Source organism: Mesoplodon bidens, assembly GCF_964165515.1.
Source record: "Mesoplodon bidens genome assembly, chromosome: 15".
NCBI classification, from domain to species: Eukaryota; Metazoa; Chordata; class Mammalia; order Artiodactyla; family Ziphiidae; genus Mesoplodon; species Mesoplodon bidens.
In genome coordinates, this window is record NC_138171.1 from 38,388,497 (window position 1) to 38,416,445 (window position 27,949).

A 27,949-nucleotide genomic window follows, 5' to 3' on the forward strand; every position below is an offset into this window, starting at 1 on the left:
GATGAGAGCTACAGTAGTGAGATAGACAGTAGTGAGAGAGAGGAGACCAGAAAACTGGAAACAGCAGCAAGAGGCAGGAGAAATGCCAGCCTGGGGCAGTGGGGGACAGGTCACTGCAGCCAGCGCAAGTTCAACAGCACTTTCTGGACAGCACTGGCGGTCAGGTTATGAGGGTGACCTCTGCCTACCCCCAACCACGTGCTTAATAAGAGAGGGGTACTTGATGAGTTTTAGAAAATGGTCTCTCCCACATGAGTAAAGCAAACCCAGGGACTTAAGAGAACAAACTTCCATCATCTGGAAGAGTTTTGTATGGAAGATTTCGTTTCCTGAGACTACACAAGATAACTGAGGCACTGGTAATAACGTCAATGATAACTTGACACTGATGGCGTAAGACCTTAAATTTTTTTATGCACGGTATCATTGGATCCCTCCCAACAGGCCAGGATTCCCATTTGAGGGATGTGGAAACTGAGGCTCACAGAAGTTGAGTGCTTTTCCAAATACCACACAGCATTAGGGTTACAGTCAAGATTGTCTTGCAACCTGCTGGGCCAGGGAACTTCCCTGTCACTGGCCCTGAGGACCCCCTTTCTCCCCACTGTCTACAGGCATTCAAGCGGGTACACTGAGGGCACACCACACTCCGCATGGAGCCCTGTGACATTTCCAAATGGAGAACATTCTGAAATGTTTGCAACCGTTGGTGTCCTTACAACCAACCTGGGTTCAGAGAAGCTCAGGCAGGACTCCCCCAGAGAAGAAGAGTAATAACTAGACCATAGACTGTGCCAGGCACGGGCATAATGTCCTCACCTCATCCTCACGGCAGCTCCATGCGGTCGTTGTTGCTAATTTTTTTTTAAGGTTTTTTTTTTTTTTTTTTAAATTTTTGGCAGCGTTGGGTCTTCGCTGCTGCGCACGGGCTTTCTCTAGTTGCGGCAATTGGCGACTACTCTTCGTTGTGCTGAGCAGGCTTCTCACTGCGGCGCCCTCCCCTGTTGCGGAGCACGGGCTCTAGGCGCGCGGGCTTCAGTAGTTGTGGCGCGCGGGCTTCAGTAGTTGTGGCACGAGGGCTCAGTAGTTGTGGCTCGCGGGCTCCAGAGCACAAGCTCAGCAGCTGTGGTGCACAGGCGCAGCCGCTGTGCGGCATGTGGGATCTTCCTGGACAAGGGCTCAAACCCGTGTCCACCTGGCAGGCAGACTCTCAACCACTGCGCCACCAGGGAAGCCCTGTTGCTACTTGCCAGACAAGGAAATCCAGTGGTTGCCTAAGGTCCCGAGCTAATAACAGAGCCAAGATTTGAAACCAGGCAGTCAGACTTCAGAGCGTGTAGTCTTAACTCCTGGCAACAGGGCTGCACCTCAGAGCCCGGGAAAGACCACTGGGTGTACGGCCGAGGCCCCACGGGGCCCTAGTGATTGTGCCTCACCCCCCTCCCCATGTTCTCATGTTTCCTGATCCTAGTTTCGCCTACAAGCAGAACAGACTCGGAGATGATGGCTGCCGGGACTGTCCCACCCCAGCCTAGGCTGGAACAGCCGCTGCCCACAGCCATCCTTGGGGAGGTCCCTGGTGACCACAGGCCTGGCCATCCCCTCTCCAGACAGTGGGTGTGTGACGGTGGTGGCAGGAGCCTGGCTCTGTCAGGAAGGAGTCCTGTGACCTGCCCGCAGCCTGCCAACAGGCCCACTTGGCTGGAGGTGCAGGCTAGCAGGGTACATGGCCTTCCTCCTCCACACCGGGGCTCGCCAGGACTCGGCCAGGGGCCAGCTGAGGACAGTGGCCATGATTCAAGTCACAGGAGACCAGCTCTGTCCTGGGCACCTCCGAGCCCCCGACACAAGCGTGTTCAGCCCTCCCCCCTGCATGGAGCTGGAGGGCTGGGGCTCAAGCAGGAACACAGGCAGGGCCTCTTCACCTGGGGTTCAGGTTCAACCTCCCAGCAACTGCGTCACTCCTTTGCCCTCACCACCCGAGGGGTTGCCTCTGAGTACACAGAGGACCAGCGCCTCTCTCCCCTCCAGCCCCCGCCAGAGGCTAACCTGGCCTATTTCATTCAAAAACTAGTCCTCTAAGAAAAATGGAACCCCCTTCCTCCAAGTTAAGTAAAAACAAAGAGGTGGGGGAGAAGCCAGGAGCAGCTGCGGAGAAACGTGGGCGTCCTCTCAGAGGCCCGACGCTGAGCCGGGAGGATCCAGTGGTAACGTGCGTCATGGGCCTGACAGTCTGCACGTGGGACATGCTTGGTCCACTCAGCAGCTGTGATTATTCTTGGTATTACGGAAAAAGGCCCCTAAACTCCCACCACACTCTAGAGACATTCAGAACACCCGGTGCCACCAGCGTCCCTCAGGCAACTCAGGTCCCACTTTCCTGACATTTAACTGCTGCCACAGTTTGCTGCCTGGGACCGACCTGTGAGCTCTTCGTGCTGGCTACCCTGTGATGTGGTGTCATCCCTCCCTGTCAGCTGCAGCCTGGTTTGGGGGTGTTCTCCCCGGCAGATCAGACAGGACATGGGGAGGGGAAATTTTCCATGTCCCCTAACATGTGTTGAGCACCCACGGGATGCATGCAGCCCCAACGTGCAGCTAAGTCTGCGTCCCACGGGGCCTTGGGTGGCATGGATGTCACCTCCTCTGGGAAGCCCTCCTTGATCCCTGGCTCGGTTGGGGTCGTCCCCCCCCACCCCATGTTTCCACGAGCCATGCACTGACAGTTATCAAGCCCAGTGGGTCACCAAGTGTTCCTCACTGTCCCCTGCCTTGTCTAGGGCTGTGCTCTGTACTCTGCTAAATGCCCAAGGGCAGCATTGCATCCAGATGGGACGGTGCTCGTGAAATATTTGTCCAAGACGAATACTATATCAAGACAGTGAGCTGAAATGCTGAGAGGTGACATGGCGTGGCCCTTTAGGGCCTGGTGTTGCCTCCCACAAGGCGAGGGCAGTGTGCAGCCCAGGCCTGCCCTGTCTTTGTCTCTCTCCCCCAGCTGGCAGCGGTGCAGCAGAAGCCTTCAGGGGGAGGTGGGGTTGGTGAGTGAGTCCTGCGCTCCCAGATAGGTGCACAGGTGACGGCCATGTCCAGCAACTACAGGGACCTGAGCTTGTGGGCTTGCTTTGAGGTGCTGTCTTTTATTTATTTATTTATTTATTTATTTATTTATTTTTGTGGTACACGGGCCTCTCACTGTTGTGGCCTCTCCCGCTGCGGAGCACAGGCTCCGGACACGCAGGCTCAGCAGCCACGGCTCACGGGCCCAGCCGCTCTGCGGCATGTGGGATCTTCCCGAACCGGGGCACGAACCCGCGTCCCCTGCATCGGCAGGTGAACTCTCAACCACTGCACCACCAGGGAAGCCCCGAGGTGCCGTCTTTTAATCCAGAAGGCTTTTTGTCATGTACTGACTGAGTCCGGCCCTACCCTGGGCTTGAGAGGAGACACAGGCGTGGAACTATGAGCTGATGGAATGAGAGGTTTAGAGGAAACACTTTAAAGATCAACCCTTCTTTCTACAGATGGGAAACTGAGACTGCAGGAAACCCAGAGTGCGTGGTAGAGTGAAAGACAAGGACTTTTGGGTCAGACAGAGTATTCCTGGCACTTAGCGGCTGTGTGACCTTGGGCAGGTTACTTAACTTCTCTGAACCTTTGTGTCCTTGGCTGGTGAGCAGTGGCCATGACCGCATCCGGGAAAGCTGCCAGCAGAGCATCCAAGCGCTCATTGGGTGAATCCAGGCTGATCTTTCCCTGGCCTCTGTGGTGCTGCTGTGCTTGTGCAGAATGCCGGCCACAAGAGCAATCCCTGGTGGCAGGGGGTTAGCTAGATAGAGAGTGTCCTCCACCTCTCTGCAGGCTCTAGGTGGCCCTGGGACCCAGCGCTCGGTCCTAGTTGTCTGCTGACCTGGAGGAGGGTCAGGTTGACTCTCACCACATCCGGGGTCCTGAAAACCATCTGGAAGGGCCATGTTGGGGTGTATGGGAAGATGGAGGGCTCCAGGGGGTTCTGAGTTTGGGGTCTTCGTGTGGCCAAGGGGAGCCATCACTCCCCAAGATGGGGACACAGGAGGGAGGATGTTACCTGGGATGCCTGACATTTGCAGTGTCTCGTGGGCACCCAGGTGGCTGGTAGGCCGTGGTTGAAGAGAGAGATTCAGGAACTCCGAGATACGGCAGATCTAGGTTCCAGAGTCAGGAGCGCGGGCAAGAACAGGACCAGACCAGGGACAGAGGGTGAAGGGGGAGGAGGCACCAGGCAGTGCGGGAAGCTCTCTGCCCTGAGGGGCGGCCCTGGCCTGGGACTGGAGGCCCCTCCCTGGCGCTGGTGCAGGGAGAGGGCTGGGCCTCCTGGACAGGGCGTGAAGGGCAGGCGGGGGCAGCAGACAGTCTGAGTGGCACAGAGCCCTTGGCTTCCTAAATGGAACCGAGTTCTGTGAGATTTTCCAGATGAACACAGGAGTTGTTTTTCTTCATAGACCCATTCTGTCTGCTCTGCCCCTCACCTCCCAGGCCCTGGCTTCCTGCCAGCTGCCAGCTCTAGTCCTCACCCCCCGCCCCAGAGGCCCAGCCCTGTGGTTACTGTGCGAGGGTGCCCGGGCCCTTTCTGGAACTCCAGCTCCCTCCCCAGCCCAGGGCACAAGCCCGCAGCCCGGACCTTCGCCATGCCATCCACTCCCGCCCAGCCTGACCCTGTCCCTGGGGGGCCCCACTGACCGCCCCCCTGCTCTTCTAGGCCAAGGAGAGGAGTGAGGGGAGCACGGGGTCCAAGCAGAAAGTGCCCGTGGAGGGCTGCCCTGGATGCTAGGCCGGAAGGGTGTGCGGCCCCTACACCCCCAAAGCACGCCTGTCTCCCTGGTCACAGGCCTGGGGCTCTTGGTTTGCAAGGCAACCAGGGTGAGTTCTGAGAGCCCAGCTCAGTCAGGCCGGCACACGCTGCTGGACCCATCACTGCCCCCTCCCCGGCACTGGCCCGGGCTTTAGCCGCATCCAGCACATTGTGACCTTTCTCCCTTCAGTGCCCACGGATGGGCCAGTCCTACACCTGCTGTCTTTTCCCACCTGCACCCCACTCGTCACAGACCCCTACCTGCCTTCCAAGAGACCATTTGAACATCCTGCTCTCCCAGGGGCCCCCCCCACACTTGCACGGACTGGGTAGGCACCCCGATTCATGCCCCATGTCTCATCGGAGGTGTCCCCTGTCGCACTTCTGGGCGCCACCCCTGCTAGGCTGTGAGTTCCTGGGAGGAGGCTCACGGCCTCCCTCTCCTCAGGGTGCTCCATGCCTGACATGGGGCCTGTACGGGGGAAGGTGTTCAGAGAATGTGGGGCGGGTGGATGGATGTACAGACAGACAGCTGAGGCCAGACACAGGCTGCAGGGGAGTGGGCGGGCCCTGGAGAGTCTGCGCCAGCAGGTGAGGGTCTGGGCCGCCATGGGGGAGAAGGAACAGGTCGGGTGGCCGAGACCGTGCCGACCCTCACGCCCCCTCGTCTTCCTCTTGTAGATGAAGATGATGCCAACAGACTTGGGGAGAAGGTGATCCTCCGGGAGCAGGTGAAGGAGCTCTTCAACGAGAAATACGGTCAGTGCATGGCGGGGGAGGGCAGGGCCTGGGGGGCAGCCTTCCTTGGAGGCGCCCCTCCCTCTGCAGCCATCCTGGCCTCCAGTTGCCCCCAGCTGGCCTGTCCGCTCCCTGGGGACATAGTTGCCCTGTCCGAGACTGATGGGAGCTGATCCCTCATTCTCCCCATCCAAAAAAGGGGAAAAAAACCCTGATCTGTGGTGCACACAGTGGGGATGGCTATGGTCAGCATTTCTGTTTCTCTAGGGCTGGGCTGTGTGGCAGAGGCCGTGCCCCACAGCCAAGTGCTTGTTCACGCAGATGCTTGTCTGCCCAACATACACTCAGCCCTGAGATTCCAGAGGAAGGCATCTGATCCCACTGTCCAGGGGCTCAGTGTCGGGAGGGAACTGGCCATGGAATATATGAAAGGTGCCAGGTCCTGTGCAGAAGGCATCCAGGTGCCAGGGCGGAACCCAGGATGGTGCAGTTGATAATACGGTTACCACTGATGGAGCATTTTCTAGATTACTGGGTGCCAGGCTGCACTAGGTGCTCTATATACATTTTGTTTGTGATGAATTTAGTAGTATTGGCTCCACTTTGTATTGTAGCAGAGAAAGACAGTTAAAAAAAAGAAAGAATTTCAGAGAGTGACAAAGGAAAACAGGAAAATGTAGAAGTGTGATGAGGGTGAGACGGGGTAGCCATGGCCTGTCTGGATCGGTGAACCAGAAAGCTCCTTGGGGACTTCCCTGGTGGCACAGTGGTTAAGAATCCACCTGCCAGTGTAGGGGACATGGGTTCAAGCCCTGGTCCGGAAAGATCCCACATGCCGCGGTGCAACTAAGCCCGTGCACCACAACTACTGAGCCTGTGCTCTAGAGCCCATGAGCCACAACTCCTGAGCCTGTGAGCCACAACTACTGAAGCCCATGCGCCTAGAGCCCATGCTCTGCAAAAAGAGAAGCCACTGCAATGAGAAGCCCGCGCACCCCAACGAAGAGTAGCCCCCACTCGCCACAACTAGAGAAAGCCCACGCTCAGCAACGAAGACCCAACGCAGCCAAAAATGAAATTAATTAATTACTTAATTAATTGAAAAAAAAAAAAAGAAAGAAAGCTCCTTGGACGAAGGGACGTTTTAGCCAGAACTTGAATGTCAGGAGGGGACAGACATTAGAAGGAAGCTTGCCAGGCAGAGAGAACAGCTCGGTGACTGGGGAGCAGCGAGAAGGCAGGAGGGCCTGGAGTGGGAAGATGTCGGAATGACGGGGTGGGGAGAGGTGGGCAGGCCAGGACTCCGAGTTGGGGTTTCATTTTGAGAGTAACAGGAAGCAACTCTGCTGGTGGTTTGTGGTGTCTTTTTCACTTTTTATTTTGGAATCAGTTTTCAAACATATACAAAAGCAGAGAGAATGACAAAATGACCCACCATGTAACCCAAACCCAGCTTCTGTGCTTACCAACATTTTGCCAATCTTAGTTCATCTGTTTCCACAGGCACACTTTGATAGGTTTAGTACTTTGAAACAAATCTAAGACATCCCGTCATTTCAGCCACAAATACCTAAGTAAGGACTTTTATGTTTTCTAATACAACAGGAGTGGATTTTTAGCAGGCATCAGGTCCTCATTTGTCAGGTCCAGGCGTGCACACTTAACAAATCATTGCACTGGGCATGTGTGAAAGTACCTGTTTCATTGCCAGTGTTGGATATTGAATTTTTTTTTTGGCTGAGCCTTGAGGCATGCGGGATCTTAGTTCCCTGACCAGGGATCAAACCCATGCCCCCTGCAGTGGTAGTGTGGAGTCTGACCACTGAACTGCCAGGGAATTTGATGGATTTTTTTTTTAATTTTATTGAAGTATAGTTGATTTACAATGTTGTATTATTTCTGCTGTACAGCAAAGTGACTCAGTTATATATATTCTTTTTCATATTCTTTTCCATTCTGGTTTATCACAGGATATTGAATATAGTTCCCTGTGCTATACAGTAGGACCTTGTTGTTTATTCATTCTGTATATAGTAGTTTGTATTTGCTAATCCCAAGCTCCCACTCTTTCCCACCCCCACCCCTCCTGGATTTTTAGTTTTGCTAATTGGATAAAAAAAAAAGTGGTGTGTCTGTTGACTTATAAACTCTCTGTGGTGCGGTGGTGACTGAGTGGGGCTGTGCTGGGTCCCAGCCCTTCCCCACACAGCTTGGCTTTGACAGGGGACACCTTCCCTGACTCCCTGTGCCCTCTAGGTGAGGCCCTGGGCCTGAACCGGCCTGTACTGGTCCCTTACAAACTGATTCGGGACAGCCCAGATGCTGTCGAGGTCACAGGCCTGCCCGATGACATCCCTTTCCGGAACCCCAATACATATGACATACACCGGCTGGAGAAGATCCTGAAGGCCCGGGAGCACGTCCGCATGGTCATCATCAACCAGCTCCAGTGAGTGCCCCCAGCACCTGCGTCAGGGTGGGCAGGGTGGCGGGGGCTGTGGGAGAGGGTGCTGCTTGGATCTGGGAGAGGAACCCCCAAAGCAGGCCCAGCCAGGAGTCAGAGAGACAGACAGACAGAGAAAAGGAGAGAGAGGGACCTTTCACTTGCACAGAATCCAGGAGACGGACTAGCTTAACACTCTCATCTTAAAGATCAGGAAACTGATACCCAGAGTGAGGAAAGGGACAGTGTAAGTCACAGTGGGTCAGCTGGGCTCTAGACCCAGGTAGCTTAGTCCATTCGGGCTGCTGTAACAAAATACCACAGACCGGGTAGCTTAAACAAAAGAAGTTTATTTCTCACCATTCTGGAGGCTGGGAAGTCCAAGATCAAGGTGCCAGCAGATTTGGCATCTGGTGAGGCTCTTCCTGGTTCACAGATGGCCCTCTTTTCGTCGTGTCCTCACATGGTGGGAGGGACAAGGGAGAAATCTGGGGCCTCTAATAAGGGCACTAATCCTGTTCTCGAGGGCTCCACCCTCCTGACCTAATCACCTCCCAAAGACCCCACCAACAAATGCCATCACATTGGGGATTAGGTTTCAACATTTGAATTTTTCGGGGACACCAGCATTCAGTCTGTAGCCCCGGATGTCCTGATTACAACCCCTTTCAACTGAAACACAAGGCCTCAGCATTCATGGGTGTTTATTTTTTTGATTTTAATTAAATTTGATTTTTTTTTTTTTTACCATTCCCCTCATGTTTACCCATTTTACTGTATTTAGAAAATAACAGTAATTCAGTACCCCCACCCCCCAGAGACAACCACTGTCTGTATTTTACTATATATCCTTATAGTGTTTTTTAAAAAATACGGTAGTTTATTTGATTATTTTCTGATTTAGAAACAATACACACAACAAACTTGGGAAAATACAAAAAGTAGAAAAAACGAGGAAGATAACCCATAACACTCCTATTCAGAATTAACACTGGTGGTGCTTTTTTTTTTTTTTTAATATTTATTTATTTATTTATTTATTTGGCTGTGCCAGGTCTTGGTTGTGGCATGCAGGATCTTTAGTCGCAGCATGTGGGATCTAGTTCCCTGACCAGGGATCAAACCCAGGTCCCCTGCATTAGGAGCACAGAGTCTTAACCACTGGACCACCAGGGAAGTCCCTGATGGTGCATTTCTGTCTTAGTTTTTCCTCTACCCATATTTTCTTTTCAATTTTATACTCCATGTTTTAAAATTAAAATAGTATTTGCATGTGTCAAAAAAATCAAATTATGCAGAGGGGTCTCAAATGAAAAGTAGAGGTTTCCCTTCCTTCCCAACTACAGTCCACCCCCTGAAGTAACTTCTGGAAAATAGGAGAAAATGCCCACCCCACACCCTGTAGGCATACTTTCCACAGAGAACCATCAAAGACATTCTGGGGTTTTCCTTCAACGTTTCCACTTCTCTTCTAATGCCTGTTATACATATATTTTGAAAAATGAAACTGAGATCAAACAGTATTTATCTGTAGACAGTAAGTAAACTTGCTGTTTCCTCTCTGGCTACCTTGCGTTTATTTGACCATTATCCATTTCCATGATAACTCCCTTTGATGACTGTTTAGATGGACCCTCTACCGATGGACATCTGGGTTACGTCTAATTTGTGGGGGGTGGTTCATACAATAACACTGCAAGTCAAACAGTCAATAAAATAAAAAGTAAAAGATGTATTAAAATATAATACTGTCTCAAATATCCACTTACATACATCTAGGCACACACTTTTGATCACTTGGTCAGACGACACCCTCTCTCTCTAGAGGAAACCAGGTCCCGAGACTGGTGATCACGTGCCTGCTCTGGGTGGGAATGCTGACCGTTTTCATCCGGGTCTTACCTGGCTAATGTTCCAGCAGTGGCGGCATCTCATCTCATGTCATCTCACGAGAGATGTCGCCCAGACTCAGGGAGCAGGTGAGAAGGAGGAGGGGAAACCTCATTTTCTAACTGCCACCTCATCTTTCTTTTTTTCAGACCTTTTGCAGAAATCTGCAATGATGCCAAGGTGCCAGGTAAGTCAGAGGCTAAAGAGGCCATCCTTGGGAAATCCTGGGCAGTCCAGTGGTTAGGACTCTGAGCTTCCACTACAGGGGCCACGGGTTCAATCCCTGGTCAGGGAACTGAGATCCCACAAGCCACGCAGTGTGGCTGGAAAAAAAAAAAAAAAGGCCACCCTTCTGCCTCTCAGGGACCAGAGTCTATGGACAGATCTGGGCCAAGTGGCACGCAATAGAGGGAAGTGTAATCCCCCTGCCCAGTACCTCCCCAGGGAGCCTGAGACCTCCCTCTGCAGCGCCAGTATCCCCAGGTACTGGAAGGACAGGAAGCCTGCAGGCGCCCTTCAGAGAGGCCCTGCCACAGAGGGCCAGATCAGCTAGAGAGGATCAGCTAGAGAGGGTGTCAGATCTGCTAGAGAGGATGAGGGACAGGCTGGAACCAGCAAGAGGGGGCGTCAGGTAGGATGGCAGAAGTCACCTGGGGAGGGGAGGAGGGGTGGCGTGGGGTCGGCAGGGGTGAGGCAGGCAGGCGCTGCCCGAGACTGGCTGGGCCCCCTAGATTCTGCCTGCATTTGCAGGGCAGCACCTGCACCAGACCCTGGTCTTCTGGAACCTTTCAGGGTGCAAGAACCTGGGAAACTCTGGGATTCTGATTAAGCAGGTGTGCCATAGAGCTCGAGAGGATGGAGCCCTGGGGATTGGGAGGTGCACCTCTGATTAAGAAACACCCATCTAGTCCCACCTCTCATGGTACCTCTGGGAAACTGAGGCCCAGGGAGAGGAAGGGACTTGCCAAGGCCATATAGTGAGTTGGTGGCCGCCTAGAACCTGGTGTCCAGACCATCCATCTGAACCACAGGCCACCATGGACTGCAGGCCCCAGCATGGCTGCTTAATGGGGACAGTGACGGAATTCAGCGAGGTGGCCCGAACCCAGCCTGAGACCCAAGATGGTCCAACTCCAGATGGTCCCAGTTCCCCTGGGACACCACAGCCTGGGGTGGCACAGGCAACCAGCAGCCACCTCCTTCTAGCATGTGCTGATGCCACGGGCATGGCACTAGGCACTCATGGTAGGGAGGTGGCTAGGTTTGGGAGCTGCTCCCAAGTCAAAGGCAGACACACAGAAGGCTCCATGGAGGCCTCAGGGAGGAGAGTTTGGGACAAATGATCAGAGACTGGATGCTGTCACTTACATCCACCCCCCCCCCCACCATGGCCATCTTTAGGGTCTTACAGTGACCCTAGGGTGGCCACAGCCCTGGGCCAGCACCGCTGACTTGTTTGCATGTGGAGCCTCCTACAAAAATTCCTCCTCCCTGGCTCACAACCTGGACTCCTCCTGCCTCCAGAGTCTCCTATTTCCCGGGGTCTTTATACCACATCCCAGACGCCAGGCTCTGGTTTTGCTTCAGCAGCTGAACAAATAATGGCCCCCTGGGCCCAGCCTGCCCTCCTGCTGTGTCATTAAGACCCTTCTGGTGGCTGTGTCAGTAACCTGTCCATCCACTCAGTCAAGCCCAATCCCCACCTATGCTTCACGCAGCTGCAAATCATTTTTTTTTTTTTCTTTTGGCCTTGAGAATGCGGGATCTTAGTTCCCGGACCAGGGATGGAACCCGGTCCCCTGCGGTGGAAGTGCAGAGTCCTAACCACTGGACCGCCAGGGAATTCCCCAATATACAGCTGCAAATCTTTTTGATAAGTCTTACATATTCACATGAATTGAATTCAGCAGCAACACAAACCCTGCTCGTCCTGCTCTGTGCTGGGCTTGGTACTAGGCTCTTTCATACACATAATCTCCTTTGAGTCTCATATCATATTTGTCCCCTTTTGGCTCAGAGAGGTTAATCAATTTACCAGGGTCACACAGCTAGTAAGTGGCAGCAGTGGAGTTTGAACTTAGGACTTCTGGCTCTAAACCAGGGTTTCTTTCCATTGGGACACTGCCTGTCTACTAGTACCTGTGACCTGTCATCATTCACAGCAAATCAGATCTGGGTCATCACACATCAGCGGTAACAGTAGCAACAATACTGATAGCAATTCTCAGTTTCTTACTGTTTGCTGGGGACCAGGCACATTAGCTCATGTGACTCTCCCAGCAAGCCTGCAGGATCTTACATCTTACTTGTGACAACATGAAGGCCCGTTGGCCACTAAGTGACTCCCCTTAAGACTTAAGTCTGTGTGGCTCAGAGTCTGGGAGTTCTGGGGAGGCTGGGAGCCCGCAGGCTACATGGTCTGGGGAGGGTATAAGGAAACCTGCTAGGGAGACCTACCTGGGGGAGGAGGCTGTATTGTTAGCAAAGCAGACAGGTGAGCGGGAGCAGGAAGGTGGGTGAGTGGGGCACAGGGCTGCTTAGGGAAGGAGGCTGGAGAGATGGGCCTCAGCCACTGGTGGGCCGGGAGCCTTGAGTGCTGAGAAGGGGACTTCAAACCTGAGAGCAAGGCCTTCTCCGGGGGGGGGCGGGGTCAGGAGGCCAAGACACAGTGGCCCTGGCACCCGGCGTCAGCAACCCTTTCTCCCACCAGCCAAAGACAGCAGCATCCCCAAGCGCAAGAGAAAGCGGGTCTCCGAAGGGAATTCCATCTCCTCTTCCTCCTCCTCTAACCCGGAGTCCGTGGCATCCACCAACCAGATCTCACTCGTGGTAAAGTTGCACAGACCTGGACCTGACTGCTCTTCTCTCTGGCTTTCAGCCGGCACTCGGGCAGGCTCGTCTACTCTGGAGCATGGGTCTGGGGTGCGGGGAGATGCTGGGCACTGAATAGAGTCTGCAGACACATCTGCCTGCCCTGCCCATGAGATGGTCCACCCCCCTCTCATCAGGTGCCCACAGGCGCCCGGGGAAGGAGTTCACACCCCCACTGTGCAGATGGGCAAGCTGAGGCCGAGGAGAGGGAAGGGACCTGACCACCCACTCGGCAGGACCTCAAGCAGACTCCTGGGTTCCCGGGGCAATCAGATGCTAGACTAATCTCTGTGCTCACATCACATGCTCTGAGCCACAGCCCTGTGAGGTGTTCCCTACAGTATGTAGACAAGGAAAACCAGGGTCAGAGGCCGAATGACTCTATGGCCTCATGGCTGGTCAGTGGTGGATGGAGACCCCACCTCCAAAGCTCCACCTGTTCTGCCATGTGGCTGGATTTTTCTCTCCCACCCATGAGGAAAACCTCATTAAGGGCACACACTTGAGGGTTCTTTCTAATTTCAAACTATTAGCTTTGAAATCCCGAGTCCAAATGGGGAGGATATTGGAAGACAGTTGAAAATGACTTTAGGATTTGTTTATCCTTGGACCCCTTCCTGCTAAACCCCAAAGCTCAGGCTCTGCCTCTGTTCCTGCCAGGGTGCTCACAGAGGGTCCCTAGCCCTTCCCACCACCCAGAGAGACAGGACAGCTGCTCTGGAGCCTGAGGCCTGGAGGGGGCTGAGTTGATGGGGGTGACCAGCAGTTCTGAGCCAATCCCCAATTCCCTCCCCACATGTCTGCTCACGTGGTTAGCCCCCAGGACACAGGTGGGAATAGGTCAGAAGGCTCCAGCCCAGGCCCCATGGCCACTGGTGAACTGTGTGACCTTAGACAGGTCACGTCCCATCTCTGGGTATTCCATGGCCTCAAAATAAATAGCATCTGAGGAAGCCCTTCAGAAAGCAGCGCTGAATGTTCCGGTATGCTCTCCACATCACCTGGAGTCCTAACCCGGGCTCTCTGTCCCCCTCTTTCTAGCAATGGCCAATGTACATGGTGGACTATGCCGGCCTGAACGTGCAGCTCCCGGGACCTCTGAATTACTAGACCTCAGTGCTGAATCAGGACCTCACTCAAAAAGACTAAAGGAAATGTAATTTATGTACAAAGTGTATATTCGGATATGTATCGATGCCTTTTAGTTTTTCCAATGATTTTTACACTATATTCCTGCCGGCAAGGCCTTTTTAAATAAGTAAAAAAAACCAAAAAAAAAAACCAAAAAAAAAAAACATTGCCTTTGTTCCTAACTGTTGCGTGTTCTCTCTTGGAATTTGTGGCTGCTGCTGGGGTCACATGACCTCAGGATGCGACACCATGGAAGGCAAAGTGCTAGGCTGTCCCCTCTGGCCTCAGGGAGCATTCAGTGTGGTAAGGGGCCGTCTTGTCCTTGCCCCAGTAACTCAGGTGAAGTCAGAAAAGTCAAGTATGGGGACTTCCCTGGTGGCACAGCAATTAAGATTCTGAGCTCCCAATGCAGGGGGCCTGGGTTTGATCCCTGGTCCAGGAACTAGGTCCCACATGCCACAACTAAGGAGCCCACGTGCCACAACAAAGGAGCCAGTGAGCTGCAACTAAGGAGCCTGCCTGCCGCAACTAAGACCTGATGCAACCAAATAAATAAATATATATATATATATATATATTTTTTTTTTTTAAGTCAAGTATGGTAAGCAAGTATGGAATCTCCATAGCTGGAGGGAAGGCATCTTGGCGAAGGGGCTTTGGGTTGGGCCTGGAGGGCTGGGGTGGGGTTTTTTTGTGTGTGTTTTTCTTCAACATCTTTATTGGAGTGTAATTGCTTTGCAATGGTGTGTTAGTTTCTGCTGTACAACAAAGTGAACAGCTATACATATACATATATCCCCATATCTCCCCCCTCTTGCATCTCCCTCCCACCCTCCCACCCTCCCTATCCCACCCCTCTAGGTGAACACAAAGCACCAAGCTGATCTCCCTGTGCTATGCAGGTGCTTCCCACTAGCTATCTATTTACATTTGGTAGCATATATGTGTCCATGCCACTCTCTCACTTCATCCCAGCTTACCTTTCCCCTCCCTGCGTCCTCAAGTCCATTCTCTACGTCTGCGTCTTTATTCCTATCCTGCCCCTAGGTTCTTCAGAACCTTTTTTTTTTTTTTTTTAAGATTCCATATATATGTGTTAGCATCCGGTATTTGTTTTTCTCTTAAAAATACGGAACACTTCACGAATTTGCGTGTCATCCTTGCGCAGGGGCCATGCTAATCTCTGTATCGTTCCAATTTTAGTGTATGTACTGCCGAAGCCAGCACCTGGGGTGGGTTTTTGATAGAGTTCTGGGTACTGAAGCAGAGTGATGGGTCACAGCTGCTTCTCAGAAAGACCACTTTGGTGGCAGGTGGAAAGGTGAAGGAAAGGATGAGACCGGAGGCAGAAAGACAAGTCGAAAGGGCCTGGAGGTAGTCCAGGCCTGGCACCCAGTGGCCGCTCATTCAGTCCTGGTGGGGAAGGCAGGGCGCCCTTACCTAGCACAGAATCAGGAAATGCTCTTAGAAGCACATTAGGAGTTGGTGGGACAAAGCGGGGAGGGCTGGCGCAGGACGGTGGGACCAAGCGGGGGAGAGCCGCACATGCAAAGGCAGGGAGGCCCGGACTGAGAACCTGGAAGTTCCAGGAACAAGGAGTTGCTGGAGCAGAGGACTTGGGGAGCGCGGCTGGAGGTGTGACGGGGAGGCGGGTGTGTTCCCGATGGGCTGTTCCCTGCACATGGTGCTGTGATCGAGAGGTGGACGGGGGCAGAAATGCAGCCTGGGTTCTGCTGGCCCAGCCTTGCATGTTGCATCCTGTTCTCCCTGGCCCTGGTGGAAGACCCTGTGGGCCGGGGAGAGGTGATGGGGTATGGTGGTGAGAGCCACAGCACGGAGTACCAGGGGAGAACCAAGACCAGATCTGCATTTTGGAAGGGTCCACTTCCAGCAGACAGGACACTTCAGAGGAGAGAGAAGCTGGAGGCCACGTGGGAGGCTCTTGTAGTTGTTCCAGCGAGAGCTGGCAGGGGTTTGAGCCAGGTGGAGAATAACAGGGAGGTCAGCCAACAGGACTTGGAGGTCAATTGGATGCAAGTGCTGGGGCATAGAGGAGTCAGGGTGACCACGGGGTCCAGCCAAGGTCCAGCAGGAGGCCTACAGCTTGGAGGAACTGAGTCCTGAATCAGCTAAGTACACGATCCAAACAATTCAGCAGCTTCTGCCAGCCCTCTGGGTTAGCCCGGTGCCCAGAGCTGGGAGGGAAGGCCCTGTCCTCCTAGAAAGATGTAAGAAGCCAGAACCACGAGCTTGGTATGCCCCACCCAAACTTGTCCTCTCTCTGCTACATGCCAGTGGCCCCAGGACCTGCTAGGGCTCTCCACTCCATCCTCAGGCCCCTGGCCCTGGGCCCAGCTGGGCTTGTAATCTCCAGGATATGGGTGGGGCGATCCCCTATACTGACCACCACCCTCAAGGCATAAACTGCCTAGGAGATCAAGGACATCGTTGCAGCTGCCACCTTGCCTTCAGCCCCCTTCTCTTGCCACCCAGCCTTCCCCCATCTCATCCTGTCTCTCCCTGGATTAAAAAACCCCACTGCTTTCCCTCCCCCGCAGCACTGATTGCCAACTTCTTGGCGCTCCCGGTCTGTCCCCCTTCTCCGCCTCTCATCCCACCGATCTGTCCCCTTTCTTCTCCACGTCAGCCACAGAACAGTGAGCGGCTGCAGCCTTGGCACCGGCCTCCTCGCGGCCTGGCCGGCCTGGGACTTGGGCCCACCTGGCGCCCCCTCACCCCAGCTGGCGCCTCCCGGTTGTCTAGACCGGCCAGGGCCGCCCCGCCCCCGGGCTCAGATCTGCCGCCAGAGCCGGAAGTGGCTCTGGCCCCGGGCGGGCGGGGCTCCGCGTAACCGAGACCGTGCCCGCCGCCGGCTGCGCGGAGAGGCAGGGAGCCCCGGGGAAGGGCGCTGGAACCCCGAAACACCAGCGCTGTGGACTGCAGAATCTCTGCATCTGTCATCTTTCGGACGTGTGCAAATAGGTAGGTTGGTGCAGCAAACCTTCGCGCCTTGTTGCCGGACTTCATTTCATAAAAGCATAAAGGGGACCTCCCCGCCCCGCCAAGTCAAAGCTTTTGAACCAAGAGGTGACCTGTGTCCGTTTCCCCTCCTGTCCCGGGCGCTCTGGGCTTTGGGAGGTGTGTCCGGGCTGAGTACAGAGGATGTGCTTGGGGGCCGCTGGCCACCTCCCCTCCACCCCCGACCCCGCCTGCTCGCTTTGCCCACCGTGTGCCCAGCCAGCACCCCCAGATACGCTGGGAGATGCCTTACCAAGTATGTCCTCCCAAGCAGCCCCTGCTTTCTGCAAGAGAGCCAGATGCTGTTTATGCAACCTCTCCAGAATCTCAGTGTACTGTACTTTTTAAAGTGATTTGATTCAAAGCACTCATTCTTTAATTAAACTTCATTTAGCCGCCATCTGTCTGGGTTCAAAATTGGCTTCGTGTTTTGCAACTCTAAATGAGAATTGTTATTGGATTTGTAAACACATGCACCAAAAAAAAAAAAAAATCACAAAACACTTTCAAAAGTAATAAATGAGGAATGTGCAGAAGCATGTTGGGAGCTGCATCTCAGGCGTTCTAATTGCTGGGAAATGTATTCTGGTGGGTACATAATCATTTTATATACAAATCTTTGTATAGAAATCTGGTATCAATGAAAAGATCAAGATTATAGAAAATGCCAGAATTATATCTGACTGAAAACAGTAATAAAGCAATAATCAGAGCAGGGACAAAGAGAGGGTGAGGCCGGAGCGGGGCGGGGAGCAGCTCTCATGCACCTGCTCCCCTGCAGGAAGCCTCCCTCACCTGCCCAGCTGCTTCCCTTCTGCTAAAAAAGGAGGGTGAGAGCCTGAGCTCTACTGGCAGGGGCTTCACAACAATCCTTCTAGATACCTTTTTAAGTAAGGAGTCAAAGCTTTATTAAGGCTCAGCTGCTGACCTCCAAGGTGTAGGGTCTGCTCCCTCCCACCTGGGCCAGGCAGAGAAGGAGAAAGGAAAGATGGAGAGGGATGGTAGCACCTCTTTGAAGCCTCGTGTAGGGGCTCCTCGGGGAAAATGGTATTAGGGATTTTTCGGCGGGGAAACTGAGGCACGAAGACGGTGGAGGAGCAGAGCTGGAGGCTGGTGGTCGCGGGATGGGCAGCTCTGGGTGTCAGAGTTTCTGGTTGATCGAGTTTGGAGGATGCAGAAGTGGGAAGGGGAGTAGAGGTTGACGTGTGTGGATTGAAGCAGGACCCCAACATCCCCAAGACTCTCTCTGAGTGATCTGGCCTCTGCCCCGTGCTCCCCTGATCTCATCTCCCGGGCCGTCTCCCCAGCACTGCCCTTCTGTCACATGGGGTTGGGGGTCCTTCTTTCATTTCCTCAAAGCGGCCTCTCCTTCTTCCCAACTCACGTGGCAGCGCCTTCCTGTTTTACCTTTCACTGAAATGTCCCCTCCACAGAGGCCTCTCCAGACCATCCAGTCTAAAGCAGAAATACCCTCCACCTCATAATTTTTAAATTTCACCTCCTTTAAAAAAAAAACCACGTTGGGCTTCCCTGGTGGCACAGTGGTTGAGAGTCTGCCTGCCGATACAGGGCACACGGGTTCGTGCCCCAGTCCGGGAAGATCCCACATGCTGCGGAGCGGCTGGGCCCGTGAGCCATGGCTGCTGAGCCTGCGTGTCAGAGCTTGTGCTCGGCAACGGGAGAGGCCACAACAGTGAGAGGCCCGCGTACCGCAAACAAACAAACAAACAAACAAAACATGTTATTACTGCACTCATCTCCACAGGGGGGCAGAAAGTGAGCCTTCCCTTAACTCTATTTTTTTTTTTTTTGGCTGCACCACTCAGCTTGCAGGATCTTAGTTCCCTGACCAGGGATTGAACCCGAGCCCTCAGCAATGAAAGCACCGAGTCCTAAAACCACTGGACCTCCAGGGAACTCCCTTCCTTTAACTCTAGATCCTCCTTCCTAGTGATTCCAGTAACCTTGACCCCACCCCATCACCCTCCCATCTATGGGGAACTGGGACGGGTGCCTCTGCCTGTTTTCCACCATTAAAGCCTGCTTGCTTGATTTCTGGTCAAACGTTTAGACTCCAGAAGCCCGATGTTTCAACATCAATGTCCCTGAAATGGTCCACCTAAGATGTAGGAAATGGGAGCCAGAATAAACACTAGGTGCTACAAGAGGTACGAAAAACACTCCACCTGGCTTACACTTTTGCAGATAATAGTAAAATAACCACTATATACTAACTGTCTACAATGCCAGAGCCATTAGGTAAGACCTTTTGTGTGCACTGTTAATCCTCACAGCCCTGCAAGGTAAATATTCTTTCTTCCTCTTACAGATGAAGAATTTGAGGTTCAAAAAAGATCAAAGGGGCTTCCCTGGTGGCGCAGTGGTTGAGAGTCCGCCTGCCGATGCAGGGGACACGGGTTCGTGCCCCGGTCTGGGAGGATCCCACATGCCGCGGAGCGGCTGGGCCCGTGAGCCATGGCCGCTGAGCCTGTGCGTCCGGAGCCTGTGCTCCGCAAGGGGAGAGGCCACAACAGTGAGAGGCCCACGTAACCAAAAAAAAAAAAAAAAAAAAAAAAAAAAAAAAAAAAAAAAAAAAAAAAAAGATCAAGGGTTATTATCCAGGGTTACACAACTAGGAAAAATTGAGCACCAAGCCAGGATTCAAAGCTAGGGCTGCCTGACTCAGAGGATTCAGGCCACCAAGCGCTGCCCCAGGGTAGATCCTGCATGCAGCTGCCCCTCCCCGCTCTGGGTACATGGCAAGGGGTGGAAAAGCAGTGAGCAACCTCCAGCTGGGAGGAGTTCTCGTCTTGTTTCCTCCTTGTTTGAAGAAGAACAGAGGTACATTTAAAAAGAGGGGGGGCTTCCCTGGTGGCGCAGTGGTTAAGAATCCGTCTGTCAATGCAGGGGACACGGGTTCGTGCCCTTGTCCGGGAAGATCCCACATGCTGTGGAGCAACTAAGCCCGTGCGCCACAACTACTGAGCCTGCGCTGTAGAGCCCACGAGCCACAACTACTGAAGCCTGTGCGCCTAGAGCCCGGACTCTGCAACAAGAGAAGCCGCCGCAATGAGAAACCCATGCACCGCAACAAAGAGCAGCCCCCGCTCACCACAACTAGAGAAAGCCCACGGGAAGCAACAAAGACCCAACGCAGCCAAAAATAATAATAAATAATAAATAAATGTATTTAAAAAATAAGAAAAGGGGGAGGGCTTCCCTGGTGGCGCAGTGGTTAAGAATCCGCCTGCCAGTGCAGGGGACACGGGTTTGAGCCCTGGTCCGGGAAGATCCCACATGCCGCAGAGCAACTAAGCCTGTGCACCACAACTACTGAGCCTGCGCTCTACAGCCCACGAGCCACAACTACTGAAGCCTGCGCACCTAGAGCCCGGGCTCTGCAACAAGAGAAGCCACTGCAATGAGAAGCCTGCGCACCGCAACGAAGAGTAGCGCCCGCTCTCCACAACTAGAGAAAGCCTGTGTGCAGCAACAAAGACCCAACACAGCCCAAAATAAATAAATAAAATAAATAAATTTATTTTTTAAAAAAAGAGGGGGGAAAAATGGGTTCCAGTTCAAGGCTTGCCCAGAAAAGTTGCTAAGACACTCAGTGCACAGGAAAGGGACATTAACAGGAGGCCCCAGCTGGAAGGACTAGAGAAATACAAACACATACAGTCTCACGTATACACACTCACACAGACTCATACACATATGCGCACATACACACACATATTTTTCAAACTGTTAATTAGAGGTGTTGTCACAATCCTCAGTTATAGCAGAGTGCTTGGCTCACAGATGTTGGACTGGCATCTGAGAAAGTGGCACAGAGAGGGGCCATCCTCAGCCACAGCTCTGGACACACCCGGCGCTGCCAGCACACAGCTCTGCTGGCCCCCACTGCCCCAGGAGGAAATCCTCTGGCCTCACTCCGGCATCTGGGGCCCAGCCCCCAACAACTCCTTCTGTACCTCCCAGTGTGCCTTGGGCTCCAGCCAAACCATGTCCTTACTGTTCTCAGAACATTCTAGAGCCTAACATACCTCCACGCCTCTGCCCCGGCTTTCAGCCTGGCTGGCCCTTCCCCTTTCCTTTGCTTCACAAGGGTCTGCCCTGCTCTGTGGTCCAGCAGGAAGGTCCTCTCTTGTGCCACCTCCCCAGGCGGTCCCGGCCCAGCAGGTGCTCTCAGAAAACTCCACACAATGTGCTATTGTCCCCTGAAAAAAAAAGAGCTTATTGAACACACAGCCTGAAACACTAGCTCCTAATATCTCCTAAACATCCCCCAGCAAAAAGAATGTCCTTTTCTTCTCTGTCGCCTTCCAGACGTCCTGCTCTGAAGTCTGAGATACAAGCCTTCCTTGCTCAGGAAATCTGCTGTTCCTCTTGAAGTCTCATTTCTCGTTTTTTCATTTTTCCCCCCTACCATGGTGTACATTACGTCCCCATGACTTATTTATTTTATAACTGGGAGTTTGTACCTTTGGACCACCTTCACCCATTTCACCCATCCTCCACTCCCTGCCTCTGCCAGCTACCAATCTATCTGTATCTGTAAGGATTTTTTTTTTTTTTAATTTATTTTTGGCTGCGTTGGTCTTAGTTACTACGCACGGGCTTTCTCTAGTTGCGGCGAGCGGGGGCTACTCTTCGTTTTGGTGCATGGGCCTCTCTTGTTGCAGAGGACGGGCTCTAGGCGCATGGGCTCAGTAGTTGTGGCTTGCGGGCTCTAGAGCACAGGCTCAGTAGTTGCGGCGCACAGGCTTAGTTGCTCCGCAGCATGTGGGATCTTCTCGGACCAGGGCTCGAACCCATGTCCCTTGCATTGGCAGGCGGATTCATAACCACTGCGCCACCAGTGAAGTCCCAGTTTTTTGTTGTTTTATTTGTTATTTTGTTTTTTAGATTCCACATGTAAGTGAAATCATATGATATTTGTCTTTCTCTGATTTACTTCACTTAGTGTAATACCCTCTAAGTCCATCCATGTTGTCACAAATGGCAAGATTTCATTCTTTTTTGTGGCTGAGTGATATTCTATTGTGTGGGTATATATATACCACATCTTCTTTATCCATTCATCCATCCAGGGACACTTAGGTTGCTTCGGTGTCTTGGCTATTGCAAATAATGCTGTAGTGAACACAGAGGTACAGATATCTTTTCAAGGTAGTGTTTTTGTTTCCTTCCAATAAATACCCTAAAGTGGAATTGCTGGATCATATGGTAGTTCTATTTCTAATTTTTAGGAACCTCCATACTGTTCTCCAGAGTCGCTATGCTAATTTACATTCCCACCAACAGTGCACAAGGGTTATCTTTTCTCCACCTCCTTGCCAGCATTTATTATTTGTTGTCTTTTTGATAACAGCCATTCTAACAGGTGTGAGTTGATATCTCATTGTGGTTTTGATTTCCATTTCCCTGATGATCAGTGATTTGGAGCACCTTTCATGTACCTATTGGCCATCTGTACCTCTTCTTTGGGAAAATGTCTATTGAGATCCTCTGCCCTTTTTTTTTTTTCTGGAATATAGTTGATTTACAATGTTGTGTTAGTTTCAGGTGTACAGCAAAGTGAATCAGTTATATATATATATATATATATATTTTTTTTTTTTTCAGATTCTTTTCCCGTATAGGTTTCCCCTTTGGTAACCATAAGTTTGATTTTGAGATCTGTGAGTCTGTTTCTGTTTTGTAAAAAAGTTCATTTGTATCATTTTTTTGTTAGATTCCACATATAAGTGATATCATATGATATTTGTCTTTCTCTTTCTTACTTCCTCTGCCCATTGTTTGCTTTTTGCTCTTGCTTTGTGTGAGTTCGTTATACATCTTGGATATTAACCCCTTATCAGCTATGTGATTTGCTTATATCTTCTCCCATTTGGTAGTCTGTTGAAGCCTCATTTTTGCGGGGCGGGGGTGTCTCTGACCCTTCTTCCTTCTCCAAGAGCTTGCCCTGCTCTGCTGTCAGCCAACCCTGCAGCTGCAGGCTGCTGCTTTTTTTTTTTTTGTCCATGCCACTTGGCTTGCAGGATCTTAGTTCCCCGACCAGGGATCGAGCCCATGCCTGCAGCAGTGAAAGTGCAGAGTCCTAACCACTGGACCGCCAGGGAGTACCCCAGGCTGCTTCTGCTCCCTTTGCTTCTGCCTCCTTCCTTCTCTCTCTCTGCTCTGCTACTGCCCCCACCTCCTTTCGGAGGAGGTGTTTCTAGGACTCTGGGAGGCTCACATACTTGCCTCATCACCTGAGGGACTTCCTGCTCTCCAGACCTCAGACATCCTCAGGGCCTAAGCACCTGGTTCCCTGGATCCCAATGAAGAGAATGGTTTGAAGTGAATCTGGAAAAGGGGCAGGGACTGCAGAGGTTGGGGGAGTTACCTGCTGTGTCTTCAGTAGATTTGTGAACCTCTTGAGGTGGCTGTCAGGACCAGGAGGTGAAAGTGACCAGAAAGCATCCTCCTGAAAGGTCATAAGCCCATTGGAGTGACATTTCATTAGCTTATTTAGTGATTAAACAAACACTCATGAAGCATCTTTGCCAAGACCTCGTGCCTCCTGCCTGTGATGGACAAGAAGTAAGTCAACAGCCGACATGTAACTACAAGACCAGAGCTGTGAAGGAAATGAACAAGGTGTAGGAACCAAGGCTGGGGTCGGCCAGGAAAGAGACGGGGATGAAATTGAGTCTTTAAAGGTCAGTAGGAGTCAGCCAAGCAAAGAGCAGGAGAAGGCAAACATCTCCAGAGAGAGGGAGCAGGGCATGGGGGCCCTGAGGTGGGGATTGGGGAGGAAGTGGACTTCTTTCTGTGGAGGTGACGAGTGGTGGGTGAAGGGGAGAGAGCCATGGGATGGAGCTGGAGATGCAAGACTTCATCCGCAGTGTCCTGGCCACTGCCAAAGAGTTTTATTTAGTCATGGGAGCAACACGATCCAATTTATGCTTCTTCATAACTCACTCTGGTTGCTCTGTGGAGAACGTAAAGAACTCCGACAACTCAACAGAAAACAAACACAACCCAAGTAAAAAATGGGCAAAAGACTTGAGTGGATATTTCTCCAAAGAAGATATACAAATGGCCAATCAATTAATGAAAAGATGCTTAACATCATTAGTCATTAGGGAAATGCAAATCAAAACCACGATGAGGGGAACTTCCCTGGCGGTCCAGTGGTTAAGACTCTGTGCTCCCAGTGCAAGGGATACAGGTTCGATCCCTGGTCGGGGAACTAAAATCCCACATGCCGGGCTTCCCTGGTGGCACAGTGGTTGAGAGTCCGCCTGCCGATGCAGGGGACACAGGTTCGTGCCCCGGTCCGGGAAGATCCCACATGCCGCGGAGCGGCTGGGCCCAGGAGCCATGGCTGCTGAGCCTGCGTGTCCGGAGCCTGTGCTCCACAGTGGGAGAGGCCACAGCAGTGAGAGGCCCGCGTACTGCAAAAAAAAAAAAAAAAATCCCACATGCCACACAGCGTGGCCAAAAATTAAAAAAAACAAAAACAAAAAAAAAACCCACAATGAGGTACCACCTACTAGGATGTCTATGATAAAAAATAAAACAGAAAATAGCAAGGGTTGGAGAGGATGTGGAGAAACTGGAAACTCCCTGCATTGCTGGTGGGAACGTGAAATGGTGCAGCCTCTGTGGAAAAGCAACTGGCAGTTTTTCAAAAAGTTAAACATGGAATTATATGACCAGTGTGATATTGTGATATGATAAATATATATTTTGGTCTTCACCTGTTTTCCCGGTACCAACTCCAAAAACCGTTGGGATTTCCTAAGTGATAAGAGCAACAGAGGTGTCTTTTGTTATTCATAACAAGCCCTTCAAACACACCTGAGTTTATGTTAATGAGGTGACTTTTGGACCGCCCCTAAGGAAAGAGGCTGGTTGCCAGGTGAATCAGCCTTATAGTTAGAGGGTTGGAACTTTCAGCCCCACCCCCTGAACTCCGAGGAGGGAAAGGGGGCTAGATTCAATTACTCACCAATGGCCAATGATTTAATCAGTCTTGCCTAAGTAATGAAGCCTTCATAAAAATCCCTACGGTACAGGTTCAGAGAGCTTCCAAGTGGATGAACCAGAATGCCTCCATGTGCCAGGAGGGTGGCGCACCTCAAACTCCATTGGGACAGAAGTCCCTGTGCTCTGGACCCTTCTGGACCTGGCCCTATGTACCTCTTCATCTGGCTGTTTATTCATATCCTTTAACATCCTTTGTAATAAACTGGAAATCTAGTAAGTAAATTGTTAACCTGATTCTGTGAGCCACTCTAGCAAAAGACTGAACCCAAGAAGGGAGTCATGGAAACCTCTAATTTATCACCAGCCCTTCAGAAGCTCAGGTGACAACCTGGATTTAGGATTGGCATCCAAAGTGGGGTCAGTCTTGTGGAATTGAGCCCTTAACCTGTGGGATCTGATGCTATCTCCAGGTAGATAGCATTAAAATTGAGTTAAATTGTAGACCCACTAAGCTGGTGTCTGAAAATTGGTTGGTGTGAGAAAAATCCCACACATTTGGTGACCAGAAATGCAGAATGTTGTAATAGAGGAGAAACACAGGAGTTTTTCATTTTCACCTAGCAATTCCACTCTAAGACGTTACTCTAGGGAATTGAAAGCAGGGACTCAAATAGGTATTTGTATACCAATGTTCATTGCAACATTATTCACAATAGCCAAAAGGTGGAAACAACCTGAAGTCCACCAACAGATGAACTAATAAGCAAAATGTAGTGTATCCATACGATGGAATATGATTTAGCCACAAAAAGGAATGAAGTTCTGATACCTGCTACAAGAGGGATGAACCTTGAAAACATGCTGAGTGAAAGAAGCCAGACACAAAAGGGCAAATAGCGTACGACTCCATTTCTATAAGGTATTTGGACAGGCAAATTCACAGAGACAGAAAGGAAATTCGAGGTTACCAGGGGCTAGGAGGGGAGGGGAAAGAGTGGGGAATGATTATTCTTTCTTTCTTTTTTGTTTTTTGGCTGCGCCACACAGCTTGTGGGATCTTAGTTCCCTGACCAGGGATTGAACCTGGGCCCTCGGCAATGAAAGCACAGAGTCCTACTGCTGGACCTCCAGGGAATTCCCTCGGTAATGATTATTTAATGGGTACAGAGTTTCTGTTTGGGATGATGAAAGCATCCTGGCAATAGTGGTGATGGTTACACATCATTGTGAGTGTACTTAATGCCACTGAGTTATGCACCTAAATAGTGAGTGGTATATATTTTTTACCATGATTAAAAACAAATTTTTTTTTTTTTTTTTTTTTGCGTTATGCGGGCCCCTCACTGTTGTGGCCTCTCCCGTTGCAGAGCACAGGCTCCGGACGCGCAGGCTCAGTGGCCATGGCTCACGGGCCCAGCCGCTCTGCGACATGTGGGATCTTCCCGGACCGGGGCACGAACCCGTGTCCCCCGCATCAGCAGGCGTTCTCTCAACCACTGCACCACCAGGGAAGCCCAAAAACAAAATTTTTTTAAGCATTCTGGCTGCTGCGTGGAGGACAGTGGTGGCATCTAGATGACCCCTCTAGTCATCGAAATCAAATTCTCTCCTTCCATTTTTCCCACCGTCCATCCATGCTGGAAAAAGCACGTAGTATTGACCATACCATCCTCAGCCTGACATTCAAAGATTCCCTGGTGCACCCAGGTGATCGGAAGCCCCTTGGACACTTATAGGTGGGCGTCTGGGAGACCCAAGCTTGTCTTGATCCAACCCAACCCAGCTGGTCCAGGGAAAGCAAGTCCCTCCAGAGCATCTTGAAACTACACCACTGTAGAGAAATTTTGAAGGTAGGGGGACCCCTTCCAGGGCCCGAGAACGGGCTCTTGTCTAACCCTCGGAAATGAATTGTCCGAGGAGACACACGTGCTGACAAAGCAAGAGACTTTATTGGGAAGGGGTGCCCGGGTGGAGAGCAGCAGGGTCAGGGAACCCAGGAGAACCGCTCTGCCACGGGGCTCGCAGTCTCGGGTTTTATGGTAACTGGGTTGTCTCTGGCCAATCACTCTGACTCAGGGTCCTTCCTGGTGGCGTGGGCATCGCTCAGCCAGGGTGGATTTCAGCGAGAAGGATTCTGGGAGGTTGGTAGGACATATGGACTAGCGTCTCCTCTCTCCGTTTGACCTTTCCCGAATTCTTCTAGTTGGTGGTAGCTTGTTAGTTCCGCATTCCTTACCAGGACCTCCTGTTGCAAGTGGCTACTGTCTTGCCTGGCCAGGGTGGGCGGTTTCTGTCAGTGGTTCCCCTAACAGAGAGAATAGCCCCAGAGGGCTTTTTGCCAATGATGGCAGTGCCAGTGCTGAGTACTCCAAGTGCCATGACAGGCGATGCTTCCCAGAGGCAGTCCCTGCAGATCCCTGAGTGGCCACAGTCACCAGGAAGAGGGCAGGTTTAGGGCCCAGTGGGGGTTGAGCCACTCTCCATCTGGAGGGAGGAGGAAATTCCGTCTTTCTGGATCATGGGGATCCATTTTTGTGACTGTATCTTGCACATACCAACTGCTGGCCAGTAGCTCAAGGGTCCGGGAATCCCGTTCCTCTCCCAGGCCTGAGTCTGACACACGGAGGGGGTTTCTCAGAACCAGTGTGATGAATGAACGGGTGCTAAGGCCGCAGACGCCAGCCTGGGAGCCCAGGGAGGCCCAGCCCCTGCCCAGGGTGACCAACAGGAAGTTGGTGGCTGAGTCAGGATTGGACCCCAGTGGCCCCTCCCAGACTGAGCCTCTCTCTGTCTCAGGCCCCCCCGGGGGGAGGTCCCTCCACCCCCAGACCCTGAGGAGGGGCAGCTGTTGAGTCACACACATGCTCTTTTCACTGTTTTCTGTTTTTTTTCTTTTCTTTTCTTTTGTTCTCTTTCTGGGAAATCTGATTTGAACTTTGAAAGCCGAGCCATCTTAGGATCGGGTTGCCAGATTTAGCAAATAAAAATACAGGATGCTCCGTTAAATGTGATTTTCAGATCAACAACAAATAATTCTTTAGTAT

General features: G+C 51.9%; 1 protein-coding gene across 6 annotated transcripts in view; it reads left to right on the forward strand.

Moving 5' to 3' along the window:
• The window catches only part of GTF2IRD1 (GTF2I repeat domain containing 1), a 114,107-nt gene extending 99,695 nt beyond the window's left edge, over nt 1-14,412 (forward strand). For 5 of the 6 annotated variants that reach the window (XM_081257605.1, XM_081257608.1, XM_081257604.1 and 2 more), the window contains 5 exons: nt 5,513-5,590; nt 7,826-8,018; nt 10,052-10,089; nt 12,613-12,731; nt 13,815-14,412. In XM_081257605.1, coding sequence (XP_081113731.1) covers nt 5,513-5,590; nt 7,826-8,018; nt 10,052-10,089; nt 12,613-12,731; nt 13,815-13,883 — 497 coding nt within the window. In that variant the 3' untranslated portion in view covers nt 13,884-14,412. The remainder of the gene's footprint in view (nt 1-5,512; nt 5,591-7,825; nt 8,019-10,051; nt 10,090-12,612; nt 12,732-13,814) is intronic. The other variant, XM_081257607.1, reaches the window with a different exon arrangement.
• The last annotated feature ends 13,537 nt before the right edge of the window (nt 14,413-27,949 follow it).